Source organism: Lasioglossum baleicum, chromosome 18 (genome assembly GCF_051020765.1).
Source record: "Lasioglossum baleicum chromosome 18, iyLasBale1, whole genome shotgun sequence".
NCBI classification, from domain to species: Eukaryota; Metazoa; Arthropoda; class Insecta; order Hymenoptera; family Halictidae; genus Lasioglossum; species Lasioglossum baleicum.
In genome coordinates this window covers 3789428-3807530 of record NC_134946.1, presented here as the reverse complement: position 1 = coordinate 3807530, position 18103 = coordinate 3789428, and the positions used below count along the sequence as shown (strand labels likewise).

At 39.9% G+C, this 18103-nt stretch overlaps 2 protein-coding genes across 2 annotated transcripts in view; one reads left to right on the top strand and one right to left on the bottom strand.

Annotated features, from left to right (window-relative positions):
* The window catches only part of LOC143218210 (arrestin domain-containing protein 17), a 34772-nt gene that overhangs the window by 10625 nt on the left and 6044 nt on the right, over positions 1 to 18103 (bottom strand). The gene's annotated exons all lie outside the window — the stretch shown is intronic.
* Syt4 (Synaptotagmin 4) lies at positions 374 to 17203 on the top strand. The gene is made up of 6 exons (XM_076443265.1): positions 374 to 542; positions 4956 to 5264; positions 5731 to 6104; positions 6772 to 6930; positions 7478 to 7795; positions 8203 to 17203. Exons 1-6 carry the CDS (start codon positions 491 to 493, stop codon positions 8320 to 8322), a joined length of 1332 nt encoding a protein of 443 aa, XP_076299380.1. The 5' UTR covers positions 374 to 490; the 3' UTR covers positions 8323 to 17203.

Genomic DNA, 18103 nt, shown 5'->3' with positions numbered 1-18103 from the left:
ATGTTTCGCCACCCGGAAGTCTCAATTTTCTCAAAAACGTCACTTAGAATGTCCACCCAGCTCTTCAATTATTTGCGGTGTCGAAGGTTTTGGCACGGCAGCCAGCAGGGTTGTGTCCGGCATCCGAAAGCAGGAGTCGATATCGCGTCGATTGGTGGATGCACCTAAGAGCTGAAGTGCATCGTCACCTGTCCTGAGATCCCTATTAGTTGTGGGTAGAGCTATCCTCTCGTCCACGCGGCCTCCGAGAAGAGGATTGTTCTCGGTGTCGCCGTCGTCGTCGTCTCCGTGGTCGTCGGCTCGTTCCTCGACACGAGCGGAGCATATTCCGCGCAAGCTCGGCCCGTTACTATTGATCGAGCATTTCGCCCGATGGTCGCCTCAGAATACCACGAACGGTCCGCACACCGTAAATATTCGTTCAGTGCGCCGTGGCCGAGTGACTTACGCGACTAAAAACGTTCGAATACAAGGAAAAACGTGGCCGAACATGGTCGGAGGTGTGACAGAGGATGGACCTCTTATTCAACCTGTCGATTCCGGTGAGTGGACTTCCCGATTAAGCCTGACCTGCCAGCCTAATTCGGGAACACATCCCCTAGACGACTCCCGGAGGCTTTCTTTCCTCTCCTGGTCCCACAATGCAATCGTTTTCGAATCGTTTCACCAACGAAAGATTCAATCTCGCTGGAGAATGCGTTAATTTGATAGAGCAAATTGGTGGACTCTTTGCGATATGTCTGTTCACAGCTGTTAGGGGTGGCAGATTTTTAGTATCATCATTTCGATTGAGTTTTATATTAAATTGTTGGCTTATTCTTCTTCTCTGATGAAGTCTCCGATGAAGTCTCTGATGAAGTCTCTGATAAGATTGTTGATGTGTAGTTTTCGTAGGCATTGTTTGATAGGGACTCTAGCGGATGAGTCAACCTTAGGGTATGTGAATCATGGCTGCTTCTCTTCTGTGCATCGGGACTGATGACCATGTGGTTTTTAGCTTCTGTCGATTTGGGGTAGGTTTTACAGTGTCTGTTTTCTCCTTTTTCAGGAGCTTGTTTGGTTTTTATTCGTTGACAGCTTGGCCTATGTGTTACTCGTGGCAGGAAGTGCTAAATATGGTAGCGTCGGTAGATGATGGGACAATTATGTGGGTTTGCCCGTTTGTGCAATCCTATTTTTATGAAAACCAATAATCGTATTTCCTTCTTTTGTAATTGGTTAGTTGATACTTTACGATATTATGTTAATTATGGTGGAGATTATAGGGATTCAATGCGGTATCAATAGGCAATAGAGATAGGGCAGTGCTATTGACTTAGGTTGTTCGTGTAATCCTGTTTTGATAAGAGTCACATTGAATCGACTTTTTGTAAATTTTTTCCAATTTTATTAACCAAATATGTGCAATCTACCTGTTTAGCTTCTCAAAAATAAAAGACTTGTTTATTTATTGTTAGGGCGTAAATAAATAAATATATATATATGTATATATATACATAATGGTTGTTCCATAACAATCGACACCAGCAGGAAGCCATTGCGATTAAGTTGAGTCTCAACTCTGATTGTTAAAAATATGTTACAAAAAAGATTGTAAAAAAACCCTTGCACTGTAGAATTCAACGAGTATTTACGTTATTAAGTTTCATTAAGGAATAAAATTCTATCTTGTTGTTGCCTGTGTACAGCCTTAGAAGAATATACAGGCGTACAATAAACATAGGCAATAATTTTCTTCTAGAACATTAAAAATAAAATAAATCGTAGTGTAAGGGGTTAATTATTATAATTCCACAACTTGGTACACTTATTATCTAGCATTACGTACACAAATTTTTATAAAGTAGTAACATCTATTCTTTGCAAAGTTATATAAAAAGTTTAATAATGGCGAACACGATCTTTACTACAGTAAAGGTTCGTCACAAAAAAAATGCATGACGTTTTCTTAATTCAAATAGATATGTAAGTATCACGCGTAAACTAATAAGATATTAAATTTAATTTAATCAAGATAATACAATCAATAAAAAATTGACTGAATTCCAAATTTTACGGTGGCAGACACACTGAATACGCCTGTCAAGTTTCATTCGGTTGATTGGTTCTTGACATGTCACGTTCGCCAGATCGAAAAAGCTATTTCGAGAAGAACGCGTTTAAAGTTTCAAGCACCGTTTCCGAATCATAAATAATGAGATATGCTACATAATGCATGTGGGGAGATCTCTGAACTTTCGAATTCAGCTGGAGTAGTTCGAGAATATGTTTTTATGGCTGTCAGAAAATATTCAATAGGGAAGAAGATGATTTTCTCTCCTTAATAATTGATGTATATTGTTATTGGAACATTGTACCTGTTAGTTAGTGTTACAAATTGTAGTCGTTATTATTGCATGCAAAATGTCAAACCAGAAAATGATTCTCCAATATTCGAAAGTCCTAATGCGAGTAAACCCTTTCGTATTTATTCGAGCTGATCGCAATTCGCAGAGAGCATGAAAAGGAAGCTGGAGAGGTGTGCTCGAAATATTGAAAAACATAGACGACTGAAAGATATGCAATATTCAAATAGAAGTCAACATGCTGTGCCTGCAACCGAGTTTCGGAATACACTATGTTAATTTAAAAAATCAATAGATATACCACATTCGTTCATTTATGACAAGAATAATTAATGCATTTATGACAAAAACGAGTGAGTGCAATTTAAAACATTCAACAAATTAAAAGATTTATTCGTTCCAGCAGATTAAAATCATTAAAGAAACAATGACATTTATGCAGACAATTTTTATTTCGCATTATTGTTCAACTAAAATTTTTAACAGAAATAATGAAGCTATCACAAAAATAATATTTGTATTCAATGAAAATATATATATTTGATAGAAACGATCAATTTCAAATCAGTCTGAAATAAAATGTTCATCAAATGTATTCAACTGTGATGAAGTAACAAAACCAATCAATGCCTCAGTTGACTGAATACCTTCGCGATAAAATACTGGATCGAGTCATAAATAACTTCCTCCGCAAGCATTGAATAATTATTGAATGAATATGAACTGACAATAACAACGGGGAGGGCTAAATAGAAGGACGGTTGTTGAATCGAATATTATTGAGAATATCAATCCAACGATTGTTGATTACTAAATGCGCTAAAATAAATTTGGAAAATGAAACTTGATTTAGGGGGGGGGGGTACGATAATGAAATACTAAAATTAATTAATAAATAATGAATCACTAAACTATAGAGAATCTATAGATTTATGTAATAATTTCTCATCCGTATTTCGTCATTTTCGAATAATAAGATAGTTTGCCCTATGCGTTAGGTATTTATACCAAAAATGATTAAATATAGCATAGTTACTAGAAGATAGGTCTTTATTATTGTTATAGATCGTTTCTAAAATCCTACACTGACATGGAGAGCGTCGTATTACCTACTTTAAGATGAACTTCCACTTGACAGTGTCACATTGTGTAATCTTACTCCAAGTCCGTTGAGAGTAGATCGATTTGCTATCATTTGCTATTAATCCTCAGGAAACAAAGGTTTCTTATTACCAAAGAGAGTTAGCGAATCTCGTGTCCCTTTATATACACACCCATCACTTTTAAAATTTAATTTCTGTCATTTTTTTATTTAAGATGAATTTTAAATTCATTATTAAATTCATTTTTATAAGAATTGATTTAACAATTTCTCGAGTTGAATTTGTATTAACAATTCTGTTGTTTAAGAACACGTTCAGGAACTATGATATTTGATATATTACTGCAATAAATAAATCAATTTTGTATTATATTAAAAATTATTTTTATACACCTTCCTTATATTGGCTTCTATTGTATAATATCTGTAGCATCACAATAACTCAAAAATAATATGGTAGTATTTAAATTCCATTATTTCCGTTTAAATTGAAAACGTATTATGTGTTCAACTTGTGTAGGTGTTGATTACAATTAAATGGTTCTGCGTCGCATACGATGCTGATTAATTAAATGCAGGGTGGGTCACGTAACCGTATCAGTGAAGTTGCTCGTAAATTACTTGTCGCATATATACAAAAGATGTTTGAACTTGTTTGATATCGAGTTACGTATATGTACAAAGCGATAATTATCTATCTTTCACTATTTTGTCGAGATAAATGGGGTGACCTTGAGGTTTTGTATCATAACATAAAAAACTAATAATTATTAGTTATAACTAGCCAGCGGATCTTTGTGCCAAATAAAAATTCTCCAACTGTATCGCAACAAACCGGAGTGACGTAGACATTTATTTTCTCTCTTAGTATGTTCAACAGGCTGAAAATAATATAAAAGTATTTTACTCATTTTTCACATAAATACATAAAATTCTCTATTAATAAGTCGCATATTGTAAGTACAACTTTCGCATTTCGTGTGCTCCATTTCTTAATCGGATAAAATAGTTTTAATTGTTGACTAACAAAAGTTCGATTATAAGAACGATAGCAAGTTATCCAAGGTCCCATGACTCAGCCAGGGTGAGTCACCCTGCACAACATGAAGCACTGATTCCAGTAATTCTTGGGGTGTCTTATGCTTTTGGTTGCCAGCTTGTTCACGGAGTAGCAAGCGTGAATAAGTCGACTGGGGTGACCTGTCCAGTGAACGAACATAATTCGCATTAAACGAACAACTAACATTTATGATGCCCTCTTCACGTTGAAATTAAATAATATGAAATATTGTTCGAATTGTGTTCTGGAATGTAAGAACTTAACGATTACACAGTCTCCTCATGGAAATGTTATTCAGCAAATTAAATAACAATTTCCAGATAATAATTTCAACACAGACATGCTTGATTGTCCATTCATTGGACAGGTCAGCCTAATAGTTGCATATTTAAGATGAATCGACGCCTAAACACTAAGTGAAACTAAACAGAAACCCATGTAATTCTAGTGTCGACGACAACGGTAGTCGCGCTATGCATCGGCGCCGTTTTTCTACTTTGCGCCGTCGCGGTGACCTGGTGGCTTTGTCGGCGGCGTCGCGAGCACACCAAGCTCAACTCCGACAAGTCCCTGGCGTTCAGACCACCACATAGAAAACCGAGGGCGGTCAAGAGTCCTGGCAGCACCAGCCACTACTTAAAGAAGAGTCCGAGCCCCACGGAGCCTTCAAAGAGTCCTCCTGGCTCCGGAGGGCAGACGCCGAGCCCCACTGGCTCCCAAGCCTCGAACCCCTACTCGCAGCCCAGAACGCCCCAGGGTAAGAATTAGAGTTCCTCTACCGGGTGTACCAACAATGGTGCTGCATTTATCACTTTACCTATCGAAAGCCGATTATATATTAATATTCTATTAATTTACAGTCGAAACATTCTTAAATTACTCTCGAAACTGCTTTAGTTATTTAATTAGAAATATTTTTACGAGAATTTTCAACAAATTCTTAATATACCTGCCACCATTTTGTCGCGCCGATATTTTATTATTTCTGTACAGGAATAAGACTTTGTATATCCATTTTTCATAGTGACAAGTTGTATTTTATAATTGAAGTATTGTATATGCCACTTCATCACGTGCAAATTATGAAAACCTTGAATAAAACAGTTACGCCATTTTTTTTTTTTTTTTTGGGGATGATGAAGAGAAGGTCTATCAGAATTGGTAACGGGTGTATCGATGAAGCAACAGATGAAAATGGTTTAGATGATTGCGTTTGACCATAGGTACGCCACCCCAAACACCTTCGGGTGAAGTGACCCTAAGCATCGAAAATGAGCGCGACAAGGCGGAGATCGAGAACAATGAGAAGACGGACCGCGACAAGAACCACACGACGAAGAATAACAAGGACAATCTGGGACAGCTGATGTTCAAGCTGCGGTACATCAGCGAGCAGAACGCGCTTCGCGTGACCGTCGTCAATTGCAAAGGGTTGCCCGCAAGGGAGCAGAATGCGACCACCAGCGACCCTTATGTCAAATTGAAGCTGTTGCCTGATAAGCAGCACCAGGTGAAGACGAGGGTCCTCAGAAATACCAGAGACCCGGTTTATGACGAAGACTTCACCTTCTTCGGAATATCGAAGGATCAGCTGCAGGTACGTGCAATCATTAATATGATAGAGATTAGTACAGTAATATCTCTGTAACTGTAGCATCTTCGGGTCTGCCGATGTTCTAGTAGCGCTGAACGTAGAAAAAAGACAGAAAGATTGAGGTTTGGGCATTCGGCAAACATCAAAGTGCCAGCCTTTTAAATTCAAAAATCAAAATTCCTTCTTTTTGGTTTGTTGTCAATGAAACTTTTACCATCGTATTAGTCCTGTCTTTCTGATTAAAATGACACCAAACACGATATAGTTACGATCATAATTATCGTGTAACAAGCGATCGTAGCTTCGCACATTTACGGTAGAGGTACACGAATTCTTAATTTCGCTTGTTACACAAGTAATTATGATCGTAACTATACCGTGTTTGGTTTCATTTTAATCAGCAAAACGAGACGAATGCGATATTGTAAGTTTCATGAAAAAAAAAATAGAAAATGGTAGGGATAAAGTTTTGACAGTTACGGAGATAATACTGTAGCTTATCGTGCGAGGGTTCTAAATATTTGGGCCGTTTAAAATCTATGCAAAAGGGAGAGGTCCGTAAATGTTATAATTATTTACAGTGTTATCTTTTACTTTTATATGCAAAAAGAAATTTTTCTTGATCAGCTTTTATTTGTGACTAAACAAGTTTCTTCATTACGGTTCACAGAAAATCAGCCTGCACTTCATAGTGCTCAGCTTCGATAGATACTCCCGAGACGATATTATCGGCGAATTGACGTGTGCACTTTCGTCGGTGTCCGGTTTGGAGAACGCTGATAACCAGGAGATATCATTGTGTCGAAAAATTTGCCCCAGAAGCCTGAAGGTGAGGAAAAACGACGAATGGGAGCACGCTATTGATTCGGAAAGCGTCTAAAAAAAGAGTCCACTAATATTTAATCATCCAGGCACGCCGAAAATACTAGGAGCAATGTGACAAATCGTCAGAAGTCGGGACGAATTACAACATTCGCGATTTATTAGAAATACACAGAATTTTCCAATAAAATGTATTAGGGTGAGACAAAAATAATTTTTGTGTTAAGTGAAAAAATAATTTTCACTTTTCATATTGGTATGGAAAATGGATTTGATGAATTTGAAATTCAACTAATGATATAATTATTAAATACTTAGATGGCTGTTCAAGTAAACTGTGATTATTTCAAATAACGTGTAATCAAATAGGGTAATAGATTATCTTCACAACTATTTGTAAAATAATTTATTTCGATAATGTGTCACCACTTTACCTTCCCCTTCTACAACGCCAGTCCCCCCGCTTCCTAACGCATGACTAACCCGGTACTGGCAGAGAGGGGGTAACTTTTCCCCTCAATTTCATGGAATTATCACTGATACACGTGTTACAGATTCAATCACAAGGCAGAGGAGAGCTGCTAGTGTCTCTTTGCTGGCAACCGATCAACAGCCGACTAACGGTTGTCGTGCTGAAGGCGCAGAATTTGCCAAAGATGGACGTGACCGGCTTGGCGGACCCGTACGTAAAAATCTATCTTCTGTACAACAATCAACGCATCGCCAAGAAGAAGACGTGCGTGAAAAGACGCACCCTCAGCCCGGTATTCAACGAATCCTTCGTTTTCGACATTCCAAACGGCGCGGACGGACTCAAAAATGTTAGCCTTGAATTCATGCTGCTCGACTGGGATCGTGTTACAAAGAACGAGGTATGTTAAAGCATTTCATGCAGCATAAACTACATACCCATTTACTGTATTTCTTTCAACAATTTGTTAATGTTCCTCTAAAAAATATTACAAAATTTCTCTGAATGTCCATTCATTATTCGTGAATATACTAATTTATTGTCTTATAATGAGAATTTGTGCAAACACGTTAAACACAGAAAAGTTTTAAATAATCTATGTATACATTTTGGTTGACTACATAAGTTTGGACTCGTTTCAATCAGAAAAATTCGAGCAATATGTTGGCAAAAGTTCCGTAAACTGTTTTTCCATTTCTCCACAAAAACATAAACAATTTCAAACATAAATTGACCGTAGGTTATCGAGGTAAATGAGCTTTTACAACGGAAGAGATACATTGAAGAACGTGATTGGGGATGTTTCAGGTGATCGGACGACTCGAATTCGGCGGGCCGGACTGTCAAGATTCAGCTCTGAACCATTGGAGGGAGGTTTGCAGCTCGCCGCAAAGGCAGATCGCTGATTGGCACAAATTAAGGGAGTAGTTAGTATCTCCCAGCCCCATCGATTTTCCTGGAATCCCATCTCCAACTATCCGAAAGCCCCACATCCTTCTCCATTATGAAACCACCGATCCAACCCCCCGAAACCCTACGATGAAGTAGGGTATCTGTTTTGTAAACCTAATACTCGATGTATATTAGGCTTGAAGCGAGTGGCGGCACGTCCACCCGCGATCGATGCAACTGCGAATGCACAACCATGAGACGTGTCACGTTTCGAACCAGCGATTTTCATTTTGCAAACAACAAGCGTACACCGGACGCAATCTTTTATTATTTTCGCTAGGCACAAAGCATTCAACTTGGAACTTTGAACAGACGTTTCCATAAGATTATCGTGCGCCGATTATGGATCTGCCAATTTGGAAGAACATCCTGAAACGCGGCCATTTCTGCCGGATATTTTAATCGAATTATTTGCGGAACTAAACGTGTAAGAGAAAATCGGATTACTTCGTGTGATAGAGCGAACCTATTAACCATAGGTGCCATTCGTGAGAGTTACAAATCACGTCCGGTTTTTAAAATACGAATAAAATGGTTTCCCAAGGCGCGGTCGCAGTGATTCTCAATGCTGACGGTCATCTTGTGGGAGGGAAATACGACTGTATGTTTATTTGTTCTGTTAGTGTTGAATCATTTGTAATTGAAAAATACATTTTTTAAACAAAATGTGATTTATAACCTCCAACCGCAAATCGAAAGTTCTATTTTTGATCGTAATAAGACGTTCTCTTACATATTTATTTTCCTAAATGCATTAAAAGACATGTGACAAAAATTGTCGCATAATTTTATTCATAATGCAATTAAAAGAAATCGGTGGATTCAAAATCGGCACATGAAAGATGACGTCGTCGACGCCGTCATTGAATAGAAAATGTCTAAAAACAAAGTCACCGCTTCAAAAATAATTTGAAACGCGCTGCTTCAAGTGTCAAGACACGCGTGATTCGCTCGAGGAATAGTGAAACGTCAATGATCAATGGAAGCTATGCTGAGATCAAGAAATTCGAAAGAGAAAGAAAAGCATCTCGACGAAACGCAGAGGCAGCCGATCGCGAGTGAAACGCATACAAAATGCTTTACGATATAAATATAGTAATTAAGATTTCCGACCAGATGGCAACGCGAGAGGGAGGACGAAGCAGTTAACTATTAAACAATCGAGTATCTGTCGATTTTATCGGACATCGCTGGGGCGAGCACACGGGGTCCGTGTGTTCCCCAAGGATCATTGTTTTCTCGACGGGAAGTTGATTTGGCATCCGTGTCGCGAGTCCAGAACAGGATTTTCGGTTTTTCTCATGTTAGATCGTCGAAGAAGCATCCACCATCGAAACAATTTTAAACGATACGTACCTACGCGCGAGTCGAATGAGTTTGTCATGTTTCACCGGGGGAAGTATAATTCTATGAATTAGCAACAAATACAATAGAATAGAGGTCTGTTACGTTTCCGTCGTCAAGTCCGATGCCTAGCGATTGAACAGATCAGGCCCGGACACTTTCTGGCACGCTGTCGCCAGTGATGCCAGAATCGTGGTACCGTGGTACTAAACCATACCCCCACTATGATCTACTGTTGCACCTACTTTCCTTTTCCAACGCGCTCGCGCGCTACACGCACCAGCGTCAGTGATGCCAGAGCTGTGGTACTGTGGTACTAAACCATACCCCCACCATAGCCTACTATTGCCCCTCCGTTGTTTTCCAACGCGCCCACGCGCTACACTCACCAGCGTACCTCTACAAAAGGAACGTAGGGGCGATAGTAGGCTATGGTGGGGGTATGGTTTAGTACCACAGTACCACGGCTCTGGCATCACTGCCACTGATGCCAAGGCTGTGGTACTGTGGTACTAAACCATACCCCCACCATAGCCTACTATTGCCCCTCCGTTGTTTTCCAACGCGCCCGCGCGCTACACTCACCACTCACCAGCGTACCTCTACGGATACAGGAGAGTGATACGCTGGTGAGTGTAGCGCGCGGGCGCGTTGGAAAACAACGTAGGGGCAATAGTAGGCTATGGTGGGGGTATGGTTTAGTACCACAGTACCACAGCCTTGGCATCAGTGATCACTGCCTCTACTCAGTGATGGCATCACGCTGGAGCGTGTAGCGCGCGTGCGCGTTGGAAAAGGAAAGTAGGGGCAGCAGTAGGTCATAGTGGGGGATTTAGTACCACCGTACCACGATTCTGGTATCAATGACTGTCGCTTCACGACTCCTACACTCCGTAGGAGTTTGGTGGGGAGGACCCAGGAGTAGGGAAAGGAGTTGTTGCTGCGGCTCGCGAGCTGGTTGTTGCCCAGGCCTGGATACATAGATGTACGCGGTCAGTGATCCTCATTGTCAGCGCGGACGTCGCAAATGATCAAGTAGAAACGTCTTTCACAGACGGATCGCGCATCCGAGACTGAGAGTTGATTTCGTTTGGCCGAGTCAATTTTTCCTCGACTCCGAATGGGGCTGACGCTCTCCAGAGGCGTCTGTGCGACTCCGGAGTCGATCGTTTTTAGCAGGATCGATGTGAATTAATCGTGAAATCGTCTAGAGCCGAGCGACTCGCTCGCAAACTGTGTCTGTACCCTTCATTATGCGAAAGTGTCACTGTATAATCAATGTTCCGCGACTAGAAAAATCCGCGCGAGAGAGAGAGAGAGAGGCAAAGAGAGCGAGAAAGAGAGAGAAATAGACAAGGACACGTTGAGAGATTCTGTTTGCATAGCTGGCATACTATGTTCAGCGAGAACGCTAATTCTCGGATCGACACGAGGAAATTGCTGAATGACTTTTAGAACGATTTTTGCATAAGTATGCACGAGACGATCCTGGAAAGGTCGCAAACCAATGACCAAGCTTACACGCCGTTGCGATTGCCCGTCCGGTTTTCAAAGATGAAGTGGAATCGTCGAAACAATCGTCGACGAGACTAAGTCCTGTTCGAGTATGGGCGAATGAATTGTTGAAGAACCGATGACGGAGGAACGGGCCGAGCGATCGCAGCGTCGTCTTCGGGTGCTATTGAAGGCCGCTTCGCGATTTGTAAATATGTAATTTATGTTTAAATAGAGAAGGAAACGCGGACTCTTTGTTTGATTGAGAACCGCGCGTGGTTCTCGATCGCTGTCGAAGGAGGTCGAGCGTGCGACTGCGATTCGCGGAGAGGAAATTTCACAACACGGAGTTAGAACGAGACTTGGATGTCGGAGAGAAGTGATAGTGTCCTCGTCGGTATGTCTGATTGTAACAATAAGATCGTAATCTGCTTGTAAAGTATCGTCGGAGTCGCCAGATCGGAGGAATTTACCCCTTCTCTACCGGTTTAGTCACGCGACATTGTGACGGAACGCGTCACGTGACCGGGCGAAAGTGTGGGGGAACGGTAGAGTGGGGACACAAGTCTCAATCTGACGACTCTGAGTACCGTTGATGATGATCACTCAATTCGATTCCGTTTGGAAACCGCCATTGAACGCGACACTTTGTATTCTTATCTCGTGAAAATAAGAGAAACCCGCTTGCAAAATTATTTCGAGTTAGCCATCGTTACCGACGGAGCACTTCACATTCCTGTCGAATTATATCAGTGTATTTGATCAATTACTTTATAATTCGTAAGAATACGAGATTGATATCACGCTCATCGTTGTATTCTTGTCAAATTATTGTTACATTTGATCAGTTACTGAGCTTAGAATCCATAACAGTTGTGCTGCGGATTTTATGCATTTATGACAAACTACAAAACAGTGAAAATATTAGACCACATTCCCCGTGGTTTATGCAGCTATTCGACACGATTGACAATTGGAGAATGTTTATATTTTGCATATAGATCCGCAGTCTGTAAGCTTACATTCGTATTTTTTCGAATTGTTGTTACATTTGATCAGTTACTGAATTTATAATTTGTTGAAAGGCTTCGCATAGAGCATTCTTATCGAATTATAGTTATATTTGATCAACTACCAAATTCACAATTTGTGAGAATGTGAGCTTGAAAATTGTGTTTGAAAATCGCACCCGTCGTCACCGACCAAGCGCATCGCATTCTTAATTATTGTTACACTTCATCAGTTGCCGGATCTATAATTCGTAACAATAAGATTTCGGTTTAAAATTCGCACGTTGTTACCGGCGATCTCGCATTCTTGTCTGATTATTGTTGCATTTGATCAAATACTGAATTTATAAGTTGAAAAGGATAGAGAGAAAACGGGAGTCCTCACGCCCAGAGTCTTTTCTGCTACCACTTTTGTCAGTATATAGCCAGTATTTCATTCCAGAAGTGGACGTGCTCTGTCTCTATCTATGCTGACAGAAGCGGTGACGGGCATGAGCACTCTCATAATCTCTCTGGAAAGAATAATAGATGTAACTCGCATGTAAAATACCGAGAACGCTGATTTGCTCGATTAGATTTCCGTTCTTTGAAATTCGCCATCGGACAGCACGCCGATGCATCCTTATATCGAAGTATTGTTACATTTGAGATCAGTTACTGAATTTAGATGCGCATATAAATATAATATTGACTAGAACTATGGAAGGTTGATAATATTTCTATCCGTTTCGCGGCGAAGTTGATTGACACACGCACCTAAATTATTATCGACACAACGTATTTAATTGTACGAGGGGAGTTTACGTTCGAAGGACCCGCGTTTGCATGTATCACAAACACACCACTGCGATTAATAACGAGTACCGATTAATTATCTTAGAGACTCGGGTTCGCGGAGAGACGTTCAAGTTACTTTAAACTGTCCCCGGAAACGCGGGGCTATTAACACAATATGAACTCGTTCGAAAAAAATTCGTGGCATTTGTCATTTGTTACGAGTCATAATTTTATTTAAGTGGATACAGTGAGATTTATCAATATTTTCAAGGAATAAAGAAAATTTCACTGCGAATTTTTCGAACGAGCAATCCGAGTGTACAGTAACTTCAGAACTCGGTGCGAACGTTCGCGTGCGTCTACGTGACGGAAGATTTTACTCGAGGCAGAGAGATGTTCCTAGAAAACGATTTTAATGTATCGAACACTCGAACGGAAAGTAGAACAGCGATTTTCGGGACGTAGACTTACCGAGACGTCAGATGATTTCGACGAGGTAATTAAGCACCAAGAAATAAAATGGTTGGTAGATGTACGAAAAGAAGCAATGGTAAACCTGAGTTTATGGACTCCAATCGATCTTTTCATTTCGAAATTCTACCAGATCTGAATCTTTTCACTTAACACGCTCATTGTTTCGATGAAATTGCTACGCTGTGCTGGAGGGATAGCGATTGTAACGTGGCATAGAGGTATTACCAATGAAAGTGTTAAGTATTACCAAACAATTGTATATTTTGTTTAAGAGCGAATAAAAACGAAGATAGACCACAATCAGCAGCGTTTTCAAGAAAAAATTGCAATCTTAGCGGAAAAGGGAGATTCTAGGAAACAGTTAGTGCTTCGAAAGATGCCATTCAAATCCACAGATCAGGGGAAAATGTTACCCTATCTTCCAGTATCGGACACATGCATCACGTCACGTGACAGGACCGCGACAGAAGCGTGGGGGATAGCGTCGTGGAAGGGGAAGATAGAGTGGGGACACAAGTCTAGTAATTACCGCGATTTGATCTTACAAGGGAAGGACTCCAAGTGTCCGACTTCGATTTTGATAATTTTTTGTGAGATGATAGTATATAGATCCCTAACTATGTATGCAAAATAGTAGGTGTAGTTACTCAATAGTTTTAAAAATATAAACAATTGAACTTCGAAAACTTGAGGTGCAAATCATGGAGTATCAACAAGGTATGAAAGTTTAATTGTTTATATCTTTAAAACTACTGAGTAACTACACCCAATATTTTGCAGACATCATTAGGGATCCATATACCATCGTCTCACAACAGATCATCAAAATCGAAGTCGGACACTTGGGGTTCTTCTGTTGTTAGTCGTGGTTCACTAATTAATCGAATTAATAATAGAATTTAAATATTAAAGAATATTAGTTGAACAATATATGTATTATCATTTAATCATATTCGGTTTTCGGTGACTAATTTGACTTTGTAGATATACCTTTCAAAATATTGATAAATAAAATTGTCTCTCAACAAATCCCCAACCTTGTACATCTTTCGAAGCACTACTGTAGTAAGGCCGACTAGCAAGCATACATAAGTACGCCAAATCAATGAAAACATAAACGTCGTTGGTGTCCGTTGCCCGTAGAAGAAAAACGCAGACGGTCGACACGACCCGCACGAAAAGCCGATTTGTTTCTCGTATAGCACCAGTGATCATTCTTCTAAAGCAAAACCAAAGGTCAAACGAAACTGTTTCACAATAAGGGATCCATTCTTCGCAAGAAAACAAAGAAAATGAAAAACGAAAAAGCAACGACGAACACGGTACGAGCTAACACCAAAGAACGAAAGTAAACAACAGACATCGCAAATATATATAAATATTAAATATATATATATATATCACATACGAAGAGACTCGACACCGAAACACATTAACATTTACATGCTAACGAATAAGTATAGTAAAGAGAAAGGAAGGAAAACTGAGATAAAAGACCGGAACGTCTCGTTGTGCGCGACGTTACGGAGACCGCAATGTCCGTCGCGCCGCTACGGGGACCTCGACTTTATGGCGACGCTATGGAGACGCCACAGAAACTGCGGCGTCATAAAAATCTCGACATTAAGGAAACTGTAGCGACTGCGACGCTATGGAGACCGCATCGTTATAACTATCGCGATGCTACGAAGACCCCGACGTCATGGCGAACGCGACGCTGTGGGAACGGTGACGTAACGCGACCAGTGTGATAATACGGAGACCGTGACGTAACGGCGATCGTGTAAACTGCGACGTTATAGAAATCGCGAGATTAAGAGAACCGCAGCGACCGCGACGCTACAGGGGTCGCGACGCAACGGAGACCGGACGGTGTTATGCGATCCACGAGAGTTTCCGGATATTTATTTAATTGCTATTTACAGATATAACTATGTAAGGAACGACTATAATAAGTAGCATGTAGCGAACTATCTCATAAAACGTCGTCGTCTGGCATTCTTGACGGTTTTGTTTCTCGCGCAAGATGACAATTTTATCGGCACAGAAGCAGGGAGCTCCGCAGAGACCAGCGTAGATGTGCTGGAAGCATAATCGATTGAAGGTCGACACGGAATGCTGGAAAACCACCGTTCTTATCGCATAATTTCCTTCCTTTCGTTTCCACGGAACTTTTGTGAACGAATACTTTTCCCCGCTGCAAAGACAACAATTTTTTGTACCGAAACATACAATGTAGTTGATACTTATTTATGGAATATAGAAGGATTCGCTTCGATCTCACGATTTTTCCCCACTTTTTACGACAACTACGCTCTGGGACAAAATGGCGACGCAAATCATTTTTGGTTCAAACCGTTTTCACAATGTAGCTACTGCGGAAATTGCTAGGCTCGTTTGATTTTGTTTGTGTTGTATCTAAAATTTATTTTATATGATATTCTCAAATATCACTGAACTCCGGATGTTTATGCAAAATAAAAAGTTTTTGCGCATCAATCGTAAGATGCCGGGAGCTAAATATAATAATTTTCACTGTTTTAAATTACACCAACTCATTTTTGCCATAAATGCATAAAATCCGTAGTCAATTTATTACTTTGTGGTTATTTTTTACATGTCAGTGTAACATTTACACACTTTAAACTGATCTATATAATATCTGTATTGCCAATAATTTCAATGACAACGTACCCCTTATTAAAAATGCCAAAGGATGTAAAAATGACGATCTGAACCATTTTCGTTTAACATTTCAGACTTAAATACACATTCGTTTCTCGCTATGATCGATGCACGTATACTTTTCATTTCTACTCCAAATGTTGTAACCCATCCTCAGTTTCTTTCTCCATTCCTAGTGGAAACAGACAACTCGCTGAGAAAAATGTTAACGAAGAAAGTAAGTCCTTGCATATCAGTTTGTACAAATCTTAAAATTGTAAGTAGGTTGCACACACAACACCAGCTAGGTGCAAACGAAACTTACGCAACCTTGCTACCGTGAGTATTTTAAGGAACAATTATTACTAAACAATTACTATTTTTACATTTCCATACATTTTAAATTCACATTGAATCGAGTGAAAAATATTCTTTTCGTGTTGAACGATGATAATAATCTTACTTTTGAACGATATTGTGATTAATTCAATTTTATTAAAATTCGTGAAAATATTATCTTTTCTCTATTGTTTATGGATTTCAGATTTCTACTCCAACAGAACGAACTTTTCATTGAACCCTATACTTCAACACAGTGTCGCCAGATGAGGGGAGGGAGCACGAATTGAGAAAAAGTTACCCTCTCTCTGCCAGTACCGGACACGCACGACAGATTTTGAAGCGTGGGTGAATAGCGTCGTAGAAGGGGAAGGTAGAGTGGGGACACTTGATCTGGCGACACTGCTTCAACACCACATAACAATAACGCTCGTTTAGCAAATGAACAACATACACATTTCAAATTACATTCATTAACGTGGAATTTGTAATGTATTCAATTTAGAAATGATTTGTCTTAATGACAATTGCGTTCTTAGTCGATAGTGCAAAAGAATTTCCAAATTTTGAAGAACGTTTTTGTTTTCGGAACGCAATGTATCACGATGATGAAGTTTAGTATAATGTTATAGAGAGGAATCGGTGCTTTTCACGCATTCTGAGGAATCGTGCGCGCGTGTGAACATGGCGTACGTCAGCATGTTGTGTACGGTCAGATTTTAAGGCTGTGTGGTCAATAAAATATTAGAATTAAATTCTCCAGCAGACATTATTCCCCAAATCATTTCCATAAATTAAGCCGTGTAATGTCATATTATAGTAAAGTCTTGATCTAAGTAAGCCGGACGGAGCTGTACGATATCTTAGTAATTTTGCCTATCCTCTCCACTGGGGGGCATATCACGCCAGGGGCCGAGTGTGAACCGCTACTAATACAATTACAAAACTTCCTTATTTTTCATTATTCTTTATGGAATATTCACCGGCTTATTTGTGGCATTTTTTTACCGCGCGTATTTTAACTTGACGAGTTGTTGCATGCGTCAAATCTTGTGATCGAATTTTAAACCACTTCCCGATGAGCCAGAGACTTGAAACTTTAAACATAGCTCAGAACTGGATGACAATGCAATATTAAAAAGCAAATTTTTAAAAAAAACTGTGCGTCCAGGAGAAAAAAAAATTTTAATATTAACCGTCACACCTCGCCGCGCGACGCTCGGTAGTACGTCAACGCGTTCAGCGATCCCTACTCCGCGCGCCAGCGCTCCCTACTCCACTACGTGTTCCCGCTCCGACTCATCCCCACTCCACTGACCCACTTTGCACCGAATGAGCTCAGTGTGGTTGTGGTATTCCGTTCATTCAGTTCCATTTCGGACAATTTCGGACTCTATCAAGCGACATCGTCTCTCGAAGTCATCCCCTCATTCTATCTCGCGTATTTCCATATCTTGCGTTCCATTTAAAAAAGACTAAAAAGTAGAAAATAAAAGAATATATAGAAAAACTTTTTAAAAACCACGCTTATATTAAAATGCACTAAAAAGGAGAAAATAATTTTTTTAGACAGTGGTGACTATAAGTAAAAGCGTGGAGGGCCCACGAAGATTACGTCAATACAGTTTAGCGCTCCACGCTTTTATTTATAGTCA

Coding starts and splice junctions, on each gene's coding strand:
- Syt4 (XM_076443265.1), top strand. CDS start 491: ATGGTCGGAGGTGTGACAGAGGATGGACCTCTTATTCAACCTGTCGAT. Junction 543..4,955: donor TATTCAACCTGTCGATTCCG/GTGAGTGGACTT, acceptor ATGTAATTCTAG/TGTCGACGACAACGGTAGTC. Junction 6,105..6,771: donor TATCGAAGGATCAGCTGCAG/GTACGTGCAATC, acceptor TACGGTTCACAG/AAAATCAGCCTGCACTTCAT.